General features: G+C 48.3%; 1 protein-coding gene across 6 annotated transcripts in view; it reads left to right on the forward strand.

Annotated features, from left to right (window-relative positions):
* Nucleotides 1-18,890, forward strand: part of BAZ2A (bromodomain adjacent to zinc finger domain 2A) — a 441,771-nt gene that overhangs the window by 170,928 nt on the left and 251,953 nt on the right. For all 6 annotated transcript variants that reach the window (XR_010211400.1, XM_063952546.1, XM_063952545.1 and 3 more), the window contains exon 4: nucleotides 9,879-10,049. Coding sequence is in view for 5 of the 6 variants with exons in the window: in XM_063952546.1 (XP_063808616.1) it covers nucleotides 9,879-10,049 (171 nt within the window). In the remaining variant the exon portion in view is untranslated. The remainder of the gene's footprint in view (nucleotides 1-9,878; nucleotides 10,050-18,890) is intronic.

Genomic DNA, 18,890 nt, shown 5'->3' on the forward strand with positions numbered 1-18,890 from the left:
TATATATATATATATATATATATATACTAGTTACCACAACAGTAATGTCAGCACCGGTGGCTGTGCACGCCTGAATATACCTATCTATCTATCTGTTACTGGATGCGTGCTCATTCCTGATTGCCACGCTATCCACGCTATTCTTCTGTTGGAAGAATTTTTTTCTGCAAACACCGGTGGGAAACAACCCATTTGGGCAGCAGCCTGTGTCCTAGAAAAATGAAAATTAATATTGAGTAGCAGTATAGATGTTTTTACTGGGTGGTATTCATGTGACCGACGGTCGGGAGACCGACGGTCACATGACCTCCTCCAGCATCCCGACCCCCACTATCCCGATGATCGGCATGCCGACCAACAGGGACTATTTCCACTCGTGGGTGTCCACGACACCCATAGAGTGGGAATAGAACCCGTGGCGACCGTAGGTCGTCACCGAGCCCACAGCGTGGCAAGCGCAGCGAGCCCGCAAGGGGCTTGCTGCACTCGCCCCTCCCCGCCGGGATCCCGGCGTTGGTATGCTGCCAGGATCCCGGCGTCGGTAAGCTGACCGGCGGTCAGGAGACCGCCGGTCAGCCATACTACACCCGTTTTTACTGTCCCAAAGAAAATATTTTGCTCTTTTTAAAATTCTTCAAATGGTTGATTTGTGCTTAAAAAAGAAAGAAATTATAAAAAAGTAAAACCTTAGCGTATAAATACAGTAGATACGATCGCATATCAGATGAACATCGCAACCATTGGTCGCGATGTTCATCTGTTATGGCAGGCTGAGTAAGCTGAAGCTTACTCAGCCTTGCCATTTAACTTGTGGGGCCAAGGTAACTGTATCTCGAGACGCAGTCCTTGGCCTCGCCACTCCCGGAAAACAGGGTAACGCCCCCATTTTCTCAAACGCTGGCCTCCCCCGTCCCTCCCTGTGAACACCTCTGTCTGTCAATCAGGCAGAGGCGTTCGCATTATAAAGATGAGATCGCAGGACCCGTTCTGCACATTCATTATGGAAGCTATCCTATGTGCAGTTTCCCGATGGTGGGGAAACTGCACATACGATCGCTTCCATAATGAATCAGGCCCACAGAGGTTTTTACTCTGTAATTTGCCTTGTCAACGTGGGTAATTTTCTGTGTGAAAGGGTCAAGCCGGGTTGACATTCCTGGGACTTCGACACAGGAATTTACCAGAGTTGGAGACCCGGGTTGACCCTTTCACACATAAGAAATACCCGTGTTGATCTGCAAGTTACCAGGTAGAACTGCTTCCCCCGGTAATTTGCTTCCTTGTGTGAAAGGGGGATCGGGCTGTGTCCGGCAAAGCGACCCGGCTCTGAAATGCCAGGTAAAAGCCGGGATTTTCAGACGTTTTTATTTGAAAATGGTATTAGTGATCAAAAATCCTCTTCTTTGCATGCAGGGTAAATACTGGTTGCTTTTGCATATAGCCCACAGTTGTTGTTTTTTGTGGGGGGTTGGTTTACACTGCAATTTACAGGTCAGCTGTGACACGCCCCTCCCCACTCTAAATTTCTCTGCATATAGTAATCTGGCCAGTTGCAGTGCAGCATGTTTTCATTTGTTTTTTTTCTTTGTTTTGCTGCAAACTTTAATAAAAACAAAACAAAATATTTAGCAAGTAATACAAACAGTGTAAAGGCCCATACACATTAGACGATGTCGCTCTGTGAGCGACATCGTCTAATGTTTCCCTCTCCCGGGCCGGCCGGTCGGCGGCCGCCTGTACGCACTGAGCGATATGACCGCTCATATCGCTTAGTGACGTCACGCCCCCGCCAGCCCTGCATGAAGGTCGTGGACGACAGTTCACATCCTTCATGCATGCCCTACCGACAGCGACGATCGTTGCCGACCCGCGGGGCCGCACATCGGTTGTCGCTGGCGGTATACACACTTGACGATAAAATGAGCGACGCCGCTCAAGGAGGGGGAAAATGAGCGACGTCGCTCATTTTATCGTTAAGTGTGTATGGACCTTAAGACTCACTTTTGACACACTATAGTCCCTACAGTTTGATACTGCTTTGCTTCAGTCCCGGTTGGACAGGCCAGTTAAGTGACTAAAGGTGGGTACACACTAGTAGATATATCTGCAGATCAATTGATCTGCAGATATATCTATGTACGGATCCGTCGGGGGACTGACGTCATGAACTGGGCGGGCGCCCGCCCAGTTCACCTGTCAATCACCGCCGGCCGCCGCAGCATGTGTACGGGTGGTCGGACGACCGCCCCGTACACACACAGCGACGCGCCAATATATCGTTAGATATATTGGCCGTCGGCTGCGCTGCCGACGCAATACGTCTGTGAACGACGGAGTTCACAGACGTATCGCCCGTACACACTGGCCGACGGTCCCGCGATGTATCGTCCGTTCAAGAGAACGGCCGATATATCGACCAGTGTGTACGGGCCTTAACAGGAAATAATGTAAGGGTAATTCATCCAAAAGCAACCAGTATTTCTCTGACGTCCTAGTGGATGCTGGGAACTCCGTAAGGACCATGGGGAATAGCGGGCTCCGAAGGAGGCTGGGCACTCTAGAAAGATTTATGACTACCTGGTGTGCACTGGCTCCTCCCACTATGACCCTCCTCCAAGCCTCAGTTAGATCTTGTGCCCGGCCGAGGTTGGATGCACACTAGGGGCTCTCCTGAGCCTCTAGAAAGAAAGTATAGAATTAGGTTTTTTATTTTCAGTGAGACCTGCTGGCAACAGGCTCACTGCAGCGAGGGACTACGGGGAGAAGAAGCGAACTCGCCTGCTTGCAACCGGATTGGGCTTCTTAGGCTACTGGACACCATTAGCTCCAGAGGGATCGACCGCAGGCCCAGTCCTTGGTGTTCGGTCCCGGAGCCGCGCCGCCGTCCCCCTTACAGAGCCAGAAGCAAGAAGAGGTCCGGAAAATCGGCGGCAGAAGACATCCTGTCTTCACCAAGGTAGCGCACAGCACTGCAGCTGTGCGCCATTGCTCCTCAGCACACTTCACACTCCGGTCACTGAGGGTGCAGGGCGCTTGGGGGGGGGGCGCCCTGAGCAGCAATAAAAACACCTTGGCTGGCAAAAATACCACAATATATAGCCCCAGAGGCTATATATGTGGTAAATACCCCTGCCAGAATCCAGAAAAAAGCGGGAGAATAGGCCGCGGAAAAGGGGCGGAGCTATCTCCCTCAGACACACTGGCGCCATTTTCTCTTCACAGTGCAACTGGAAGAAAGCTCCCCAGGCTCTCCCCTGTAGTTTTCAGGCTCAAAGGGTTAAAAAGAGAGGGGGGGCACTAAATTTAGGCGCAATATTGTATATACAAGCAGCTATGGGGGAAAATTCACTCAGTTATAGTGTTAATCGCCACATTATATAGCGCTCTGGTGTGTGCTGGTATACTCTCTCTCTGTCTCCCCAAAGGGCTTTGTGGGTCCTGTCCTCAGTCAGAGCATTCCCTGTGTGTGTGCGGTGTGTCGGTACAGCTGTGTCGACATGTTTGAGGAGGAGGCTTATATAGTGACGGAGCAGATGCCGATAAATGTGATGTCGCCCCCTGTGGGGCCGACACCAGAGTGGATGGTTAGGTAAAAGGTATTAACCGACAGTGTCAACTCCTTACATAAAAGGGTGGATGACGTAACAGCTGTGGGACAGCCGGCTTCTCAGCCCGTGCCTGCCCAGGCGTCTCAAAGGCCATCAGGGGCTCAAAAACGCCCGCTCATTCAGATGGCAGACACAGATGTCGACACGGAGTCTGACTCCAGTGTCGACAAGGTTGAGACATATACACAATCCACTAGGAACATCCGTGACTTGATCCCGGCAATAAAAAATGTGTTACACATTTGTGACATTAACCTCTAAAAAAGGGGTTTTTATGTTTGGGGAGAAAAAGCAGGCAGTGTTTTGTTCCCCCAATAGATGAATGAATGAAGTGTGTGAAAAGCGTGGGTTCCCCCTGATAAGAAACTGGTAATTTCTAAAAAGTTACTGATGGCGTACCTTTTCCCGCCAGAGGATAAGTTACGCTGGGAGATATCCCCTAGGGTGGATAAGGCGCTCACACGGTTGTCAAAATAGGTTTGGCACTGCCGTTTTAGGAACGGCCACTTTGAAGGTACCTGTTGATAAAAAGCAGGAGGCTATCCTGAAGTCTGTATTTACACACTCAGGTACTAGACTGAAACCTGCAGAGCGTGCTGCTGCAGCGTGGTCGGTGACCCTGTCAAACATACTAGTTTGCTAACATGAGAACATATTAAAGACGTCGTCTTATATATGAGGGATGCACAGAGGGATATTTTGCCGGCTGGCATCCAAAATGAATGTAATGTCCATTCTGTCAGGAGGGTATTAGAGACCTGTCACTGGACAGGTAATGCTGACCTTAAAAGGCGCATAGAGATTCTGCCTTATAAAGGTGAGGAATTATTTGGGGATGGTCTCTGGGACCTCGTATCCGCAGCAACAGCTGGGAAGAAATATAATTTTACCTCAATTTTCCTCACAGACTAAGAAAGCACTGTATTATCAGGTACAGTCCTTTCGGCTTCAGAAAAGCAAGCGGGTCAAAGGCGCTTCCTTTCTGTACAGAGACAAGGGAAGAGGGAAAAAGCTGCACCAGTCAGCCTGTTCCCAGAATCATAATTCTTCTCTCGCTTCCTCTGAGTCCACAGCATGATGCGGGGGCTCCACAGGTGTAGCCAGGTACGGTGGGGGGCCGTCTCAAAAATTTCAGCGATCAGTGGGCTCGCTCACAGGTGGATCCCTGTTTCATTCAAGTAGTATTTCAGGGGTACAAGCTGGAATTCGATATGTCTTCCCCCCGCCGTTTCCTCAAATATGCCTTGCCGACAACTCCCTCAGGCAGGGAGGCTGTGCTAGAGGCAATTAATAAGCTGTATTCCCAGCAGGTAATACTTAAGGTGCCCCTACTCCAACAAGGACGGGGTTACTATTCCACACGGTTTGGGGTACCGAAACCGCATGGTTCGGTGTGACCCTTTTTTATATTTAAAATCCTTGAACACATACATAAAAAATTCAAGTTCAAGATGGGATCGCTCAGGGCGGTTATTGCAAGCCTGGACGAGGGGGATTACATGGTATCCCGGGACATCAAGGATGCTTACCTGCATGTCCCTATTTACTATCCTCGCCAGGAGTACCTCAGATTGTGGTACAGGATTACCATTACCAAGTCCAGACTCTGCCGTTTGGACTGTACATGGCACCGAGGGTGTTACCATGGTAATGGCCGGAATGATGATACTCCTTCGAAAAGGGGAGTTTTTAATTATCCTGTACTTGGACAATCTCCTTATAAGGGCGAGGTCCAAGGAGCAGTTGCTAGTCGGGGTAGCACTATTTTGGAAAGTGCTACAACAGCACGGTTGGATTCTAAACAGTCCAGAGTCACAGCTGGTTCCTACGACACGTCTACTGTTCCTGGGGATGGTTCTGGACACAGACCAGAAATAAGTGTTTCTCCAGGAGGAGAAAGCCAAGGAGCTGTCATCTCTAGTCAGAGACCTCCTGAAGCCAAAACAGTTATCGGTGCATCATTGCACGCGAGTCCTGGGAAAAATGATAGCTTCCTACGAAGCAATCCCATTCGGCAGGTTCCATGCAAGAACTTTTCAGGGGGACCTGTTAGACAAGTGGTCCGGGTCGCATCTTCAGATGCATTAGGCTGATAACCCTGTCTCCAAGGACCAGGGTATCTCTACTATAGTGGCTGTAGAGTGCCCATCTTCAAGAGGGCCGCAGGTTCGACATACAGGACTAGGTCCTAGTGACCATGGATGCCAGCCTTTGAGGCTGGGGGCAGTCACACAGGGAAGAACCTTCCAGGGACTTTGGTCAAGTCAGGTGACTTCCCTACATAAATATTCTGGAACAGAGGGCCATTTACAATGCCCTGAGTCAGGCAAGGCCTCTGCTTCAAAACCAGCCGGTCCTGATCTAATCAGGCAACATCACGGGAGTCGCCCATGTAAACCAACAGGGCGGCACAAGAAGCAGGATGGCGATGGCAAAAGCCACAAGGATTCTCCGATGGGCGGAAAATCATGTGTTAGCACTGTCAGCAGTGTTCATTCCCGGAGTGGACAACTGGGAAGCAGATCTTCTCAGCAAACACGACTTCCACCCGAGAGTGTGGGGACTTCATCCAGAAGTCTTCCAAAGGATTGTACACCATTGGGAAAGGCCACAGGTGGACATGAAGGCGTCCCGCCTCAACAAAAAGCTATAAAAGATATTGCGCCAGGTCAAGGGACCTTCAGGCGATAGCTGTGGACGCTCTGGTAACACCGTGGGTGTACCAGTCGGTTTATGTGTTCCCCCCTCTGCCTCTCATACCAAAGGTACTGAGAATAATAAGAAGGCGAGGAGTAAGAACGATACTCGTGGTTCCGGATTGGCCAAGAAGAGCCTGGTACCCAGAACTTCAAGAAACTATATATCAGAGGACCCATGGCCTCTGCCGCTCAGACAGGACCTGCTGCAGCAGGGGCCCTGTCTGTTCCAAGACTTACCGCGGCTACGTTTTGATGGCATGGCTGTTGAACGCCGGATCCTAAAGGAAAAGGGCATTCTGGAGGAAGTCATTCCTACGCTGATTCAAGCCAGGAAAGATGTTACTGCAAAACATTATCACCGCATATGGCGGAAATATGTTGCTTGGTGTGAGGCCAAAAAAGGCCCCAACAGAGGAATTTCAACTAGGTCGATTTCTGCATTTCCTAGGCGCCATTAAGATACAGATCTCGGCTCTGTCGATTTTCTTCCAGAAAAAATTAGCTTCAGTACCTGAAGTTCAGACATTGTAAAAGGAGTGCTGCATATTCAGCCCCCAGTTGTGCCACCAGTGGCACCTTGGGATCTCAACGTGGTGTTGAGTTTCTTAAAATCACATTGGTTTGAACCACTAAAAACCGTGGATCTAAAATATCTCACGTTGAAAGTGGTCATGTTATTGGCCTTGGTTTCGGCCAGGCGTGTATCAGAATTGGCAGCTTTGTCATATAAAAGTCCTTATCTGATTTTCCATATGGATAGGGCAGAATTGAGGACTCGTCCCCAGTTTCTCCTTAAGGTGGTATCAGTTTTTCACTTGAACAAACCTATTGTGGTGCCTGCGGCTGCTAGGGACTTGGAGGATTCCAAGTTACTGGACGTAGTCAGGGCCTTGGGAAAATTAGGTTTCCAGGACGGCTAGAGTCAGGAAAATTGACTCGCTATTTATCCTGTATGCACCCAACAGGCTTGGTGCTCCTGCTTCTAAGCAGACTATCGCTCGCTGGATCTGTGACACGATTCAGCAGGCGCATTCTGCGGCTGGACTGCCGCATCCTAAATCAGTGAAAGCCCATTCCACAGGGAAGGTGGGCTCATCTTGGGCGGCTGCCTGAGGGGTCTCGGCTGTACAACTTTGCCGAGCTGTTACTTGGTCAGGGGCAAACACGTTTGCAAAATTCTACAAATTTGATACCCTGGCTGAGGAGGACCTTGAGTTCTCTCATTCGGTGCTGCAGAGTCATCCGTACTCTCCCGCCCGTTTGGGAGCTTTGGTATAATCCCCATGGTCCTTACGGAGTTCCCAGCATCCACTAGGACGTCAGAGAAAATAAGATTTTACTCACCGGTAAATCTATTTCTCGTAGTCCGTAGTGGATGCTGGGCGCCCATCCCAAGTGCGGATTGTCTGCAATACTTGTAAATAGTTATTGCTAACTAAAGGGTTATTGTTGAGCCATCTGTTGAGAGGCTCAGTTGTTTTCATACTGTCAAACTGGATATAGTATCACGAGTTGTACGGTGTGATTGGTGTGGCTGGTATGAGTCTTACCCGGGATTCAAAATCCTTCCTTATTATGTCAGCTCGTCCGGGCACAGTGTCCTAACTGAGGCTTGGAGGAGGGTCATAGTGGGAGGAGCCAGTGCACACCAGGTAGTCATAAATCTTTCTAGAGTGCCCAGCCTCCTTCGGAGCCCGCTATTCCCCACGGTCCTTACGGAGTTCCCAGCATCCACTACGGACTACGAGAAATAGATTTACCGGTGAGTAAAATCTTATTTTGTCATGCTCACACGCTTCTGTTCTATAGGGATCATCTGATATAAATTGTTTGGTCTTATAGGGAAAACCATTTCTGAAACGTTTCTGAATAAAATACTGTAATTCCTGCTGGAGGGCCTGTGATTGTATCACTGGTGACGTCCTAAGATGCAGAATTGTGACTATAGTCCGATCAGCCCAACATGCTTCAGATAGTCAATACAAACCATTCATTGCTACTTTAGTCTCTATTTTCAGCAAGAAATTACTGGGTGCAGTTACATGTTTCAACCTTAGGTGGAATGAAGTACTTAGGCTGGGTACACACTGTAGGTATGTATGGGCCGACTGACCAATATGGTAAGTATGCCGCACTGCAGACGCACCTGCCGACCAACTGATATGCTTGACTACCAGACTTGGCAGTGATATCATTGTCAGTGGTTCCTGCTGTCGACATATGGGTCGGTCTGCAGGTCACCCGTACACACTATATCTATAAGATACATCGGCACATGCTGTGCTGCACAGCCTACGTTATATGTTTGAACATTGGGGGTAATTCTGAGTTGATCGCAGCCTCAAGTTTGTTAGCAATTGGGCAAAACCATGTGCACTGCAGGGGAGGCAGATATAACATGTGCAGAGAGAGTTAAATTTGGGTGGGTTATTTTGTTTCTGTGCAGGGTAAACACTGGCTGCTTTATTTTTACACTGCAATTTAGATTTCAGTTTGAATACACCCCACCCAAATCTAACTCTCTCTGCACATGTTATATCTGTCCCCCCTGCAGTGCACATGGTTTTGCCCAATTGCTAACAAACTTGAGGCTGCGATCAACTCAGACTTACCCCCATTGTCTTTAACACCCACAAGTGCGCTTAATTATATATCGTTCGTCAGCTGTATGAATGATATATCACATAGGCCCTCATTCCGAGTCGTTCGCTCGGTATTTTTCATCGCATCGCAGTGAAATTCCGCTTAGTGCGCATGCGCAATATTCGCACTGCGACTGCGCCAAGTATCTTTGCTATGAAGAAAGTATTTTTACTCACGGCTTTCTCATCGCTCCGGCGAATGTAATGTGATTGACAGGAAATGGGTGTTACTGGGCGGAAACACGGCGTTTTATGGGCGTGTGGCTGAAAACGCTACCGTTTCCGGAAAAAACGCAGGAGTGGCCGGAGAAACGGGGGAGTGGTTGGGCGAACGCTGGGTGTGTTTGTGACGTCAAACCAGGAACGACAAGCACTGAACTGATCACACAGGCAGAGTAAGTCTGGAGCTACTCTAAAACTGCTAAGTAGTTTGTGCTCGCAATATTGCGAATACATCGGTCGCAATTTTAAGATGCTAAGATACACTCCCAGTAGGCGGCGGCTTAGCGTGTGTAACTCTGCTAAATTCGCCTTGCGACCGATCAACTCGGAATGAGGGCCATAGTATTTACCCAGCCTTAGTCTCAAAACTGCACCTAAAGTGATCATTTGTAAATTAATGTACTAGCGTTCTCAAAGTATATTTATAGATCTACCTGTGTTGACTTTTTCCAGTTTTGTAGCCTTGTAGAGGATCGGGTTCCCTCTACACTTGGGTGCTGAACATCTTATAGTTCATTTTAATAATGAAAATAGCCATCCATCATTCATGTAACTTATATATATATATATATATATATATATATATATATATATATATATATATATATATATATATATATAATTTTTTTATTTTTTTTTTGCAGTGTACATTAGCATCTTTCAAGTAATTAGGTGATTGGCTTCTTATTTTTATCCTTACTGGACAGGTGAAAGACTTTGTAAGCACAATGGACCAGAACAGGCAGTGTCCAGCCCAATTCCTGCTCCCCAGTTTAGTAGTTTGGATGACCCTCCTCATCTTCCATACCAGCTTGGAGATTCCCATGTCTTGAACTTGGACACAAGTCTGGAGGCATTTGGAACGGACCTCGGCCAAGGTAACTTTACATTGCACATTGCAAATTATTGGAGATGGTACTAATAGCATCACGGTGATGGGGATGTGTGCAGTGCACTGTGGCCCTGCTGTACTAATCACTGAAGAAGACAGATATTGCTTATTTAAAAGAATATTGGATCTGGTTTCTCTCCAGATATAAGGGGGATATTCAATTTGGCCCGGGGTGCCGGGTGATAAGTATCGGCCGGTGGGGGCTATTTAATTGGCCCCGATAAGCCGGCGCGTGCCGCGGCTAATCGGGGGTTTTGCTTCACCTGCCTCCGGCAGGCGAAGCACAGTGCCCGATAACAGCCCTGTTTTCAACCGAAAACGGGGCTGTTTCACCCGAAAACACACAGGTTTCACTGAACCTGTGTGTTTTCGGGTGTAAGAGGACTTGTTACCGGCCGAGCAAATTAAATAGCCCGACCGCAGCACCCGAAGAAACATCGGGGTTTTTTACTCCCGATGTCTCTTCGGACCAAATTGAATATCCCCCATAGTCTGTGGCAAAAGAACAATTCTTGTTTGTCTTTAATCTTATTCTTATCACCATGGGATTTATCCAGAACCCCCTTAGAGGGATGTTTTATTTAGTAGCACAGGGATTCTTTTAGACTTAGCATTTATATTTATTGCTGGTGGTTTTGGATATAAAAATTGTGCTTCTGTGTTACGTTTGTTTGGTAGATATAAAATCCAGTATCATTCTAAATCGGGGGCCTTCCAATAGGCGTGTCCCTGTTTAGTTTGAATGTGTTGTTCTGCTCTAGAACAGTGTATAGTCTATAACATCAGTATTTATTCAAGATATTATAACTCCTACAATCCCAGCATATCTGCCTCTGCATTGCTCAGGGTTGCTGCCTCTTTTCTTTTTCTCTAACGTCCTAAGTGGATGCTGGGGACTCCGTAAGGACCATGGGGGATAGCGGCTCCGCAGGAGACTGGGCACATCTAAAGAAAGCTTTAGGACTAACTGGTGTGCACTGGCTCCTCCCCCTATGACCCTCCTCCAAGCCTCAGTTAGATTTCTGTGCCCGACGAGAAGGGTGCACACTAGGGGCTCTCCTGAGCTTCTTAGTGAAAGTTTTAGTATACCCTTTCCCGCCAGAGGTTAGGGTGCGTTGGGAAACACCCCCTAGGGGGGATAAGGCGCTCACACGCTTGTAAGAACAAGGGCTCTACCCTCTCATGAGATGGCCGCCCTTAAGGATCCTGCTGATAGAAAGCAGGAGGGTATCCAAAAATGTATTCACACACATACTGGTGTTATACTGCGACCAGCAATCGCCTCAGCCTGGAGGTGCAGTGCTGGGTTGGCATGGTCGGATTCCCTGACTGGAAATATTGATATGCTAGATAAGGATAGTATATTATTGCCTATAGAGCATTTAAAAGATGCATTTCTATATATGCATGATGCACAGCGGAATATTTGCCGACTGGCATCACGTATAAGTGCGTTGTCCAATTCTACCAGTAAAATGGTCAGGTGATGCGTATTCCAAACGGCATTTGGAAGTATTGCCTTTGAAAGGGGACATTTGGGGTCGGTCTTTTAGACCTGGTGGCCACGGCAACAACTGGGAAATCCACGTTTGTACCCCAGGTCGCCTCTCAAAATAAGACGCCGTATTATCAGGCGCAGTCCTTTGTTGGCAAGCGGACAAAAGGTTCCTCTTTTCTGCTCGTGACAGAGGAAGAGGAAAAAGGCTGAAGAGATTACCCAGTTCCCAGGAACAGAAATCCTTTCCCGCCTCTGCAAAAGCCCTCAGTATGACGCTAGGGCCTTACAAGCTCAGGCACGGTGGGGGCCCGTTCTCAATTAATTTCAGTGCGCAGTGGGCTCACTCGCAAGTAGACCCCTGGATCCTTCAGGTAATATCTCAAGGGTACATATTGAAATTCGAGACGTCTCCCCCTCGCCGTTTCCAAAAGTCGGCTTTACCGACGTCTCCCTCTGACAGGGAGGCAGTTTTGGAAGCCATTCACAAGCTGTATTCCCAGCAGGTGATAATCAAGGTACCCCTCCTGCAACAGGGAACGGGGTATTATTCCACACTATTGTGGTACCGAAGCCAGACGGCCCGGTGAGACCGATTCTAAATCTAAAATCTAAAATTTTTGAACACTTACATACAGAGGTTCAAATTCAAGATTGAGTCACTCAGAGCAGTGATTGCGAACCTGGAAGAAGGGGACTACATGATGTCTCGGGACATCAAGGATGCTTACCTTCATGTCAAAATTTACCCTTCTCACCAAGGGTACCTCAGGTTATGGTACAGAACTGTCACTATCAGTTCAGACGCTGCCGTAGGGATGGTCCACGGCACCCCGGGTTTTTACCAAGGTAATGGCCGAAATGATATCCCTTCGAAGGAAGGGGATTTTAGTTATCCCTTACTTGGACGATTCCCTGATAAGGGTAAGATCCAGGGAACAGTTGGAAGTCGGTGTAGCACTATCTCAGGTAGTGTTGCGGCAGCACGATTGGATTCTCAATATTCCAAAATCGCAGCTGGTTCCGACGACTTGTCTTCTGTTTCCTAGGGATGTTCCTGGACACAGTCCAGAAAAAAGGTGTTTCTCCCGGAAGAGAAAGCCAGGGAGTTATCCGAGCTAGTCAGGAACCTCCTAAAACCGAACCAAGTCTCAGTGCATCAATGCACAAGGGTTCTGGGTAAAAATGGTGGCTTCCTACGAAGCAATCCCATTCGTTAGATTCCACGCAAGAACTTTCCAGTGGAACCTACTGGACAAATGGTCCGGGTCGCATTTTCAGATGCATCCGCGGATAACCCTGTCACCAAGGACAAGGGTATCCATCATGTGGTGGTTGCAGAGTGCTCATCTTCTAGAGGGCCGCAGATTCGGCATTCAGGACTGGGTCCTGGTGACCACGGATGCCAGCCTGCGAGGCTGGGGAGCAGTCACACAGGGAAGGAATATCCAGGGCTTAGGGTCAAGCCTGGATACATCACTTCACATAAATATCCTGAAGCTAAGGGCCATTTACAATGCTCTAAGCTTAGCAAGACCTCTGCTTCAAGGTCAGCCGGTGTTGATCCAGTCGGACAACATCATGGCAGTCACCCACGTAAACAGACAGGGTGGCACAAGAAGCAGGAGGGCAATGGCAGAAGCTGCAGGGATTCTTCGCTGGGCGGAAAATCATGTGATAGCACTGTCAACAGTATTCATTCCGGGAGTGGACAACTGGGAAGCAGACTTCCTCAGCACGACCTCCACCCGGGAGAGTGGGGACTTCACCCAGAAGTCGTCCACATGATTAAAAAACTCGACAGGTATTGCGCCAGGTCAAGAGACCCTCAGGCAATAGTTGTAGACGCTCTGGTAACACCGTGGGTGTACCAGTCACTGTATGTGTTCCCTCCTCTGCCTCTCATACCCAAGGTACTGAGATTGATAAGATGGAGAGGAGAAAGCACTATATTCGTGGCTCCGGATTGGCCAAGAAGGACTTGGTAACCGGAACTTCAAGAGATGCTCACGGAGGATCCGTGGCCTCTACCTCTAAGAAGGGACCTGCTCCAGCAAGGACCCTGTCTGTTCCAAGACTTACCGCGGCTGCGTTTGACGGCATGGCGGTTGAACGCCGGATCCTGAAGGAAAAAAGGTATTCCGGATGAAGTCATCCCTATCCTGATCAAAGCCAGGAAGGATGTAACCGCAAAAACATTATCACCGCAATTGGCGAAAATATGTTGCGTGGTGCGAGGCCAGTAAGGCCCGACGGAGGAAATTCAACTGGGTCGATTCCTACATTTCCTGCAAACAGGAGTGTCTATGGGCCTGAAATTGGGGTCCATTAAGGTTCAAATTTTCGGCCCTGTCAATTTTCTTCCAAAATGAACTAGCTTCAGTCTCTGAAGTTCAGACGTTTGTAAAAGGGGTACTGCATATACAGCCTCCTTTTGTGCCTCCAGTGGCACTTTGGGATCTCAATGTAGTTTTGGGTTCCAAAAGTCACATTGGTTTGAACCACTTAAATCTGTGGAGTTAAAATATCTCACATGGAAAGTGGTCATGCTGTTGGCCCTGGCCTGGGCCAGGCGCGTGTCAGAATTGGTGGCTTTATCCTGAAAAAGCCCTTATCTGATTTTCCATTCGGACAGGGCGGAATTGAGGACTCGTCCTCAGTTTCTCCCCAAGGTGGTTTCAGCGTCTCACCTGAACCAGCCTATTGGTGGTGCCTGCGGCTACTAGGGACTTGGAGGCCTCCAAGTTGCTAGACGTTGTCAGTGCCCTGAAAATATATGTTTCCAGGACGGCTGGAGTCAGGAAATCTGACTCGCTGTTTATCCTGTGTGCACCCAACAAGCTGGGTGCTCCTGCTTCTAAGCAGACTATTGCTCGTTGGATTTGTAGTACAATTCAGCTTGCACATTCTGTGGCAGGCCTGCCACAGCCAAAAATCTGTAAATGCCCACTCCACAAGGAAGGTGGGCTCATCTTGGGCGGCTGCCCGAGGGGTCTCGGCTTTACAACTTTGCCGAGCAGCTACTTGGTCAGGAGCAAATACGTTTGTAAAATTCTACAAAATTTATATCCTGGCTGAGGAGGACCTGGAGTTCTCTCATTTGGTGCTGCAGAGTCATCCGCACTCTCCCGCCCGTTTGGGAGCTTTGGTATAATCCCCATGGTCCTTACGGAGTCCCCAGCATCCACTTAGGACGTTAGAGAAAATAAGAATTTACTTACCGATAATTCTATTTCTCATAGTCCGTAGTGGATGCTGGGCGCCCATCCCAAGTGCGGATTGTCTGCAATACTTGTACATAGTTATCGTTACAAAAATCGGGTTATTGTTGTGAGCCATCTTTCAGAGGCTCCTCTGTTATCATGCTGTTAACTGGGTTCAGATCACAGGTTATACGGTGTGATTGGTGTGGCTGGTATGAGTCTTACCCGGGATTCAAAATCCTTCCTTATTGTGTACGCTCGTCCGGGCACAGTATCCTAACTGAGGCTTGGAGGAGGGTCATAGGGGGAGGAGCCAGTGCACACCAGTTAGTCCTAAAGCTTTCTTTAGATGTGCCCAGTCTCCTGCGGAGCCGCTATCCCCCATGGTCCTTACGGAGTCCCCAGCATCCACTACGGACTATGAGAAATAGAATTATCGGTAAGTAAATTCTTATTTTCTTTATAGTAGTGCTTAAATTATTTCCTAAGTTATAATTTTATACTGAGGAAGGTGCTTGTATGATGTAATTCTTATATACAGGGTGTGTTCTAGCTACACTGACATTTCTACTCTGAATCATGGAACATAGCTTATGTGACTTTACTGTACAAATATATGTGATTACATTAGAATCAAAGAGCTCTATGTTATCTAATGTGAACACTTAATACAGTCATTTAGGGGGAATTCAGTTAGCCCCAATAAACTGGTTGTGAAAAAGGGTGGTAGCCTTAAGGCTTTAACACCTAGGGCTATTCTGTTAGCATTTTTCTCGGCTGGTAAAAAACACTGTTAATGTGCGTTAACACACAGAATATGAGAAGTTCCTGGACCTATGTGTTAACATGGTCGCAGCACCCGAAAACAGCCTATTAGGGATTTATTTTTGGGTGCTGCATAAATCCTTGTAACTGCAGCCTGCACGCTGCCTTTGGGGCTAATTGAGTAGTCCCGGGGGATCAATTATCCCGCGTTAAATTATCGCAGCTAATTGAATTCCACCTAAGGGGTATATTCAATAAGAGTCTGATCCATTCCGACATGCAGGTGTCGGAATGGATCCGACAACCCCTGTTCAATGGACGGCCAAATCCGACTGTTGGATTTGGCCGTACACAGGGTCCTGACTGCGGATGCTCTGACAGCAGCGGCCAGGGAGCAGAGATCGGCGTCCGTGAGAGGGAGGGGCTGGCTGCGGGGGACGTGTGCAGCGGTGGGGGGAGGCGCTGCAGTAGGAGAGGTGCGGCAGGGGGAGCAGAGATTGGTGGCCGGTGGGAGGGGCTGGCAGCGGGGGAACATGTCTGCGGGGGGAGGCGCTGCAGGGAGAGAGGAGAGGTGCCCGGCCAGGCACCTCTCTCCCTGTAGCGCCTCCCCCCGCCACCGCAGACATGTCCCCCGCAGCCAGCTCCCTCCGCTGGCCGCCGATCTCGGCTCCCCAGCCGCCTGCAGCACCGCTCCTCTCCTCACCTCAATCCGACTTGTTTTCAAGTCGGATTGAGTATGTCGGAAAGGGTGCCAAAACCTGTCGGATTTGGCCCCATTTCTGACAGAAGCGCGTCTATTCCTCCGATCCACGTGTGTTCCGACAAGTCAGGAATTCCCGACTTGTCGGAAAAAATCAGCCCCTATTGAATAGGTCGGACCCCCTTCCGACCTATTTCTGTCGGAAGCTGCCGTCTTTCCGACAAGACGGCAGCTTCCGACAGTTATTGAATACACCCCTAAGTATTCATGTGTCTCCTTTTCTAATAGTATACATGCACAGAAAAAGGATGGTTATCCTTCTTAAAACTCCTAACACATTGTAAAGAAAAGCCTTCCATGTGTGCTAGTTTAAGGATGCAGCTGAACATTCAGAGCCATAATACTGATGTCAACCTATGTTACCCAACCTTTCATCTCTTTGAAATGCTTTGTTATTGGTAAATTGGCATGTGTTTTATTTTATTTATGAATTATGGTGAAAGTAGAATTTAAGTGTCCATAATTAAATTTGGTAAAGCAATATGTACAGTAAAAATAGCCTTCCATTTCAAATGATTGCAGCTATTAATTCTATACTTAAAATAATTAAATGCCTATTTATTATATTATGTAACTAATCTCTGCCCAGTTACTCTGATTGTTAGCGCTCAGATGTGGAACAAGCTGGCAGAAAACTTTGTAACATGTCCAAACACACAGTTTGCCCTGTGGGATCGGTGTCCAATTTGGCAACATGTGTGCGGCCAAATTAGACTTTCATTCAAGCACATGGGACACATTAGATTATGGGATCTTTTTAAGTCTTTATTGAGATCAACAATAACCTCTTACTGTGTTCAGCAGGTCATTTCTTTATCCATACATACTCGGAAGCCCTGCACATTTGTACATTATTTGTTTTAGAATAATTCCACAACTAAATTAATGACTTAAAGCTGTGCTTCAATACTCATGTGATGTACTATGTATGGTCTGGCAACTTACCCATGTAGCTATATTGTGCATGATCAAGCTATAGCTTGCTGCATTTTTATACCTTGCAAACGGCATGTAATCTCGCATGTCAACATTCAAATGTACCATGAAATCTGGACCGGTTCTAGACTGTGGTGCCCAGGGCGAAAGTTTCCTTTGGTGCCCACCCGTCCCTATAAAAATTCAAAATAGGGACAGTGCGTTAAAAAATATATAGGGGCATGGCTTCATAGAGAAGTTGCGTGGCCACATGGTACCAGTTCACATTACACTGCACCGTTGTGTCCATCAGTCACATTACACCACATAGTAGTACCCCTTATACACATTAAACCATGTTAGAGCCCATTACACCACAGTAGAGCAGTGCCCCTTATACACACAACGCCCGGTAGAGCTTCTTATACACACAACGCACGGTAGAGCCCCTTACACTCTTTATGCCAGGTAGAGCCCCTTACACTCTTTATGCAAGGTAGAGCCCCTTACACTCTTTACGCCAGGTAGAGCCCCTTACACTCTTTACGCCAGGTAGAGCCGCTTACACTCTTTACGCCAGGTAGAGCCCCTTACACTCTTTACGCCAGGTAGAGCCCCTTACACTCTTTACGCCAGGTAGAGCCCCTTACACTCTTTACGCCAGGTAGAGCCCCTTACACTCTTTACGCCAGGTAGAGCCCCTTACACTCTTTACGCCAGGTAGAGCCCCTTACACTCTTTACGCCAGGTAGAGCCCCTTACACTCTTTACGCCAGGTAGAGCCCCTTACACTCTTTACGCCAGGTAGAGCCCCTTACACTCTTTACGCCAGGTAGAGCCCCTTACACTCTTTACGCCAGGTAGAGCCCCTTACACTCTTTACGCCAGGTAGAGCCCCTTACACTCTTTACGCCAGGTAGAGCCCCTTACACTCTTTACGCCAGGTAGAGCCCCTTACACTCTTTACGCCAGGTAGAGCCCCTTACACTCATTACACACCAAGTAGAGCCTCTTTTTCTCTTACGTCCTAGAGGATGCTGGGGACTCCGTAAGGACCATGGGGTATAGACGGACTCCACAGGAGATAGGGCACCTAAAAGAACTTTGACTATGGGTGTGCACTGGCTCCTCCCTCTATGCCCCTCCTCCAGACCTCAGTTAGATTCTGTGCCCAGTGGAGAAAGGGTACAAAGCAGTGAGCTCTCAAGAGTTTGCTGTTTTAAAGAATTTTGTTAGGTTTTTTATTTTCAGGGAGTCCTGTTGGCAACAGGCTCCCTGCATCGTGGGACTGAGGAGAGAGAAGCAGATCTGGCTTGTAAGGTTGGGCACTGCTTCTAGGCTACTGGACACCATTAGCTCCAGAGGGAGTCGGAACACAGGTCTCACCTGGGGTTCGTCCCGGAGCCGCGCCGCCGTCCTCCTCACAGATGCCGAAGATAGAAGCCGGGTGAGTATTGAGGAAAAGACTTCAGGCGGCAGAAGACATCAGATCTTCATGAGGTAAGCGTGCAGCGGTAAGCTGCGCGCCATTGCTCCCAGTCACACACACACAAGAGGCACTGTAGGGTGCAGGGCGCAGGGGGGGGCGCCCTGGGCAGCAATAAACCTCAATTTGGGCATAAATATGTTGGATTAGGCTGTGGGACAGTAAATCCACGGATCCCCGCCATTTTCTTACAATATCATGAG

This window comes from Pseudophryne corroboree, chromosome 2 (assembly GCF_028390025.1).
Source record: "Pseudophryne corroboree isolate aPseCor3 chromosome 2, aPseCor3.hap2, whole genome shotgun sequence".
NCBI classification, from domain to species: Eukaryota; Metazoa; Chordata; class Amphibia; order Anura; family Myobatrachidae; genus Pseudophryne; species Pseudophryne corroboree.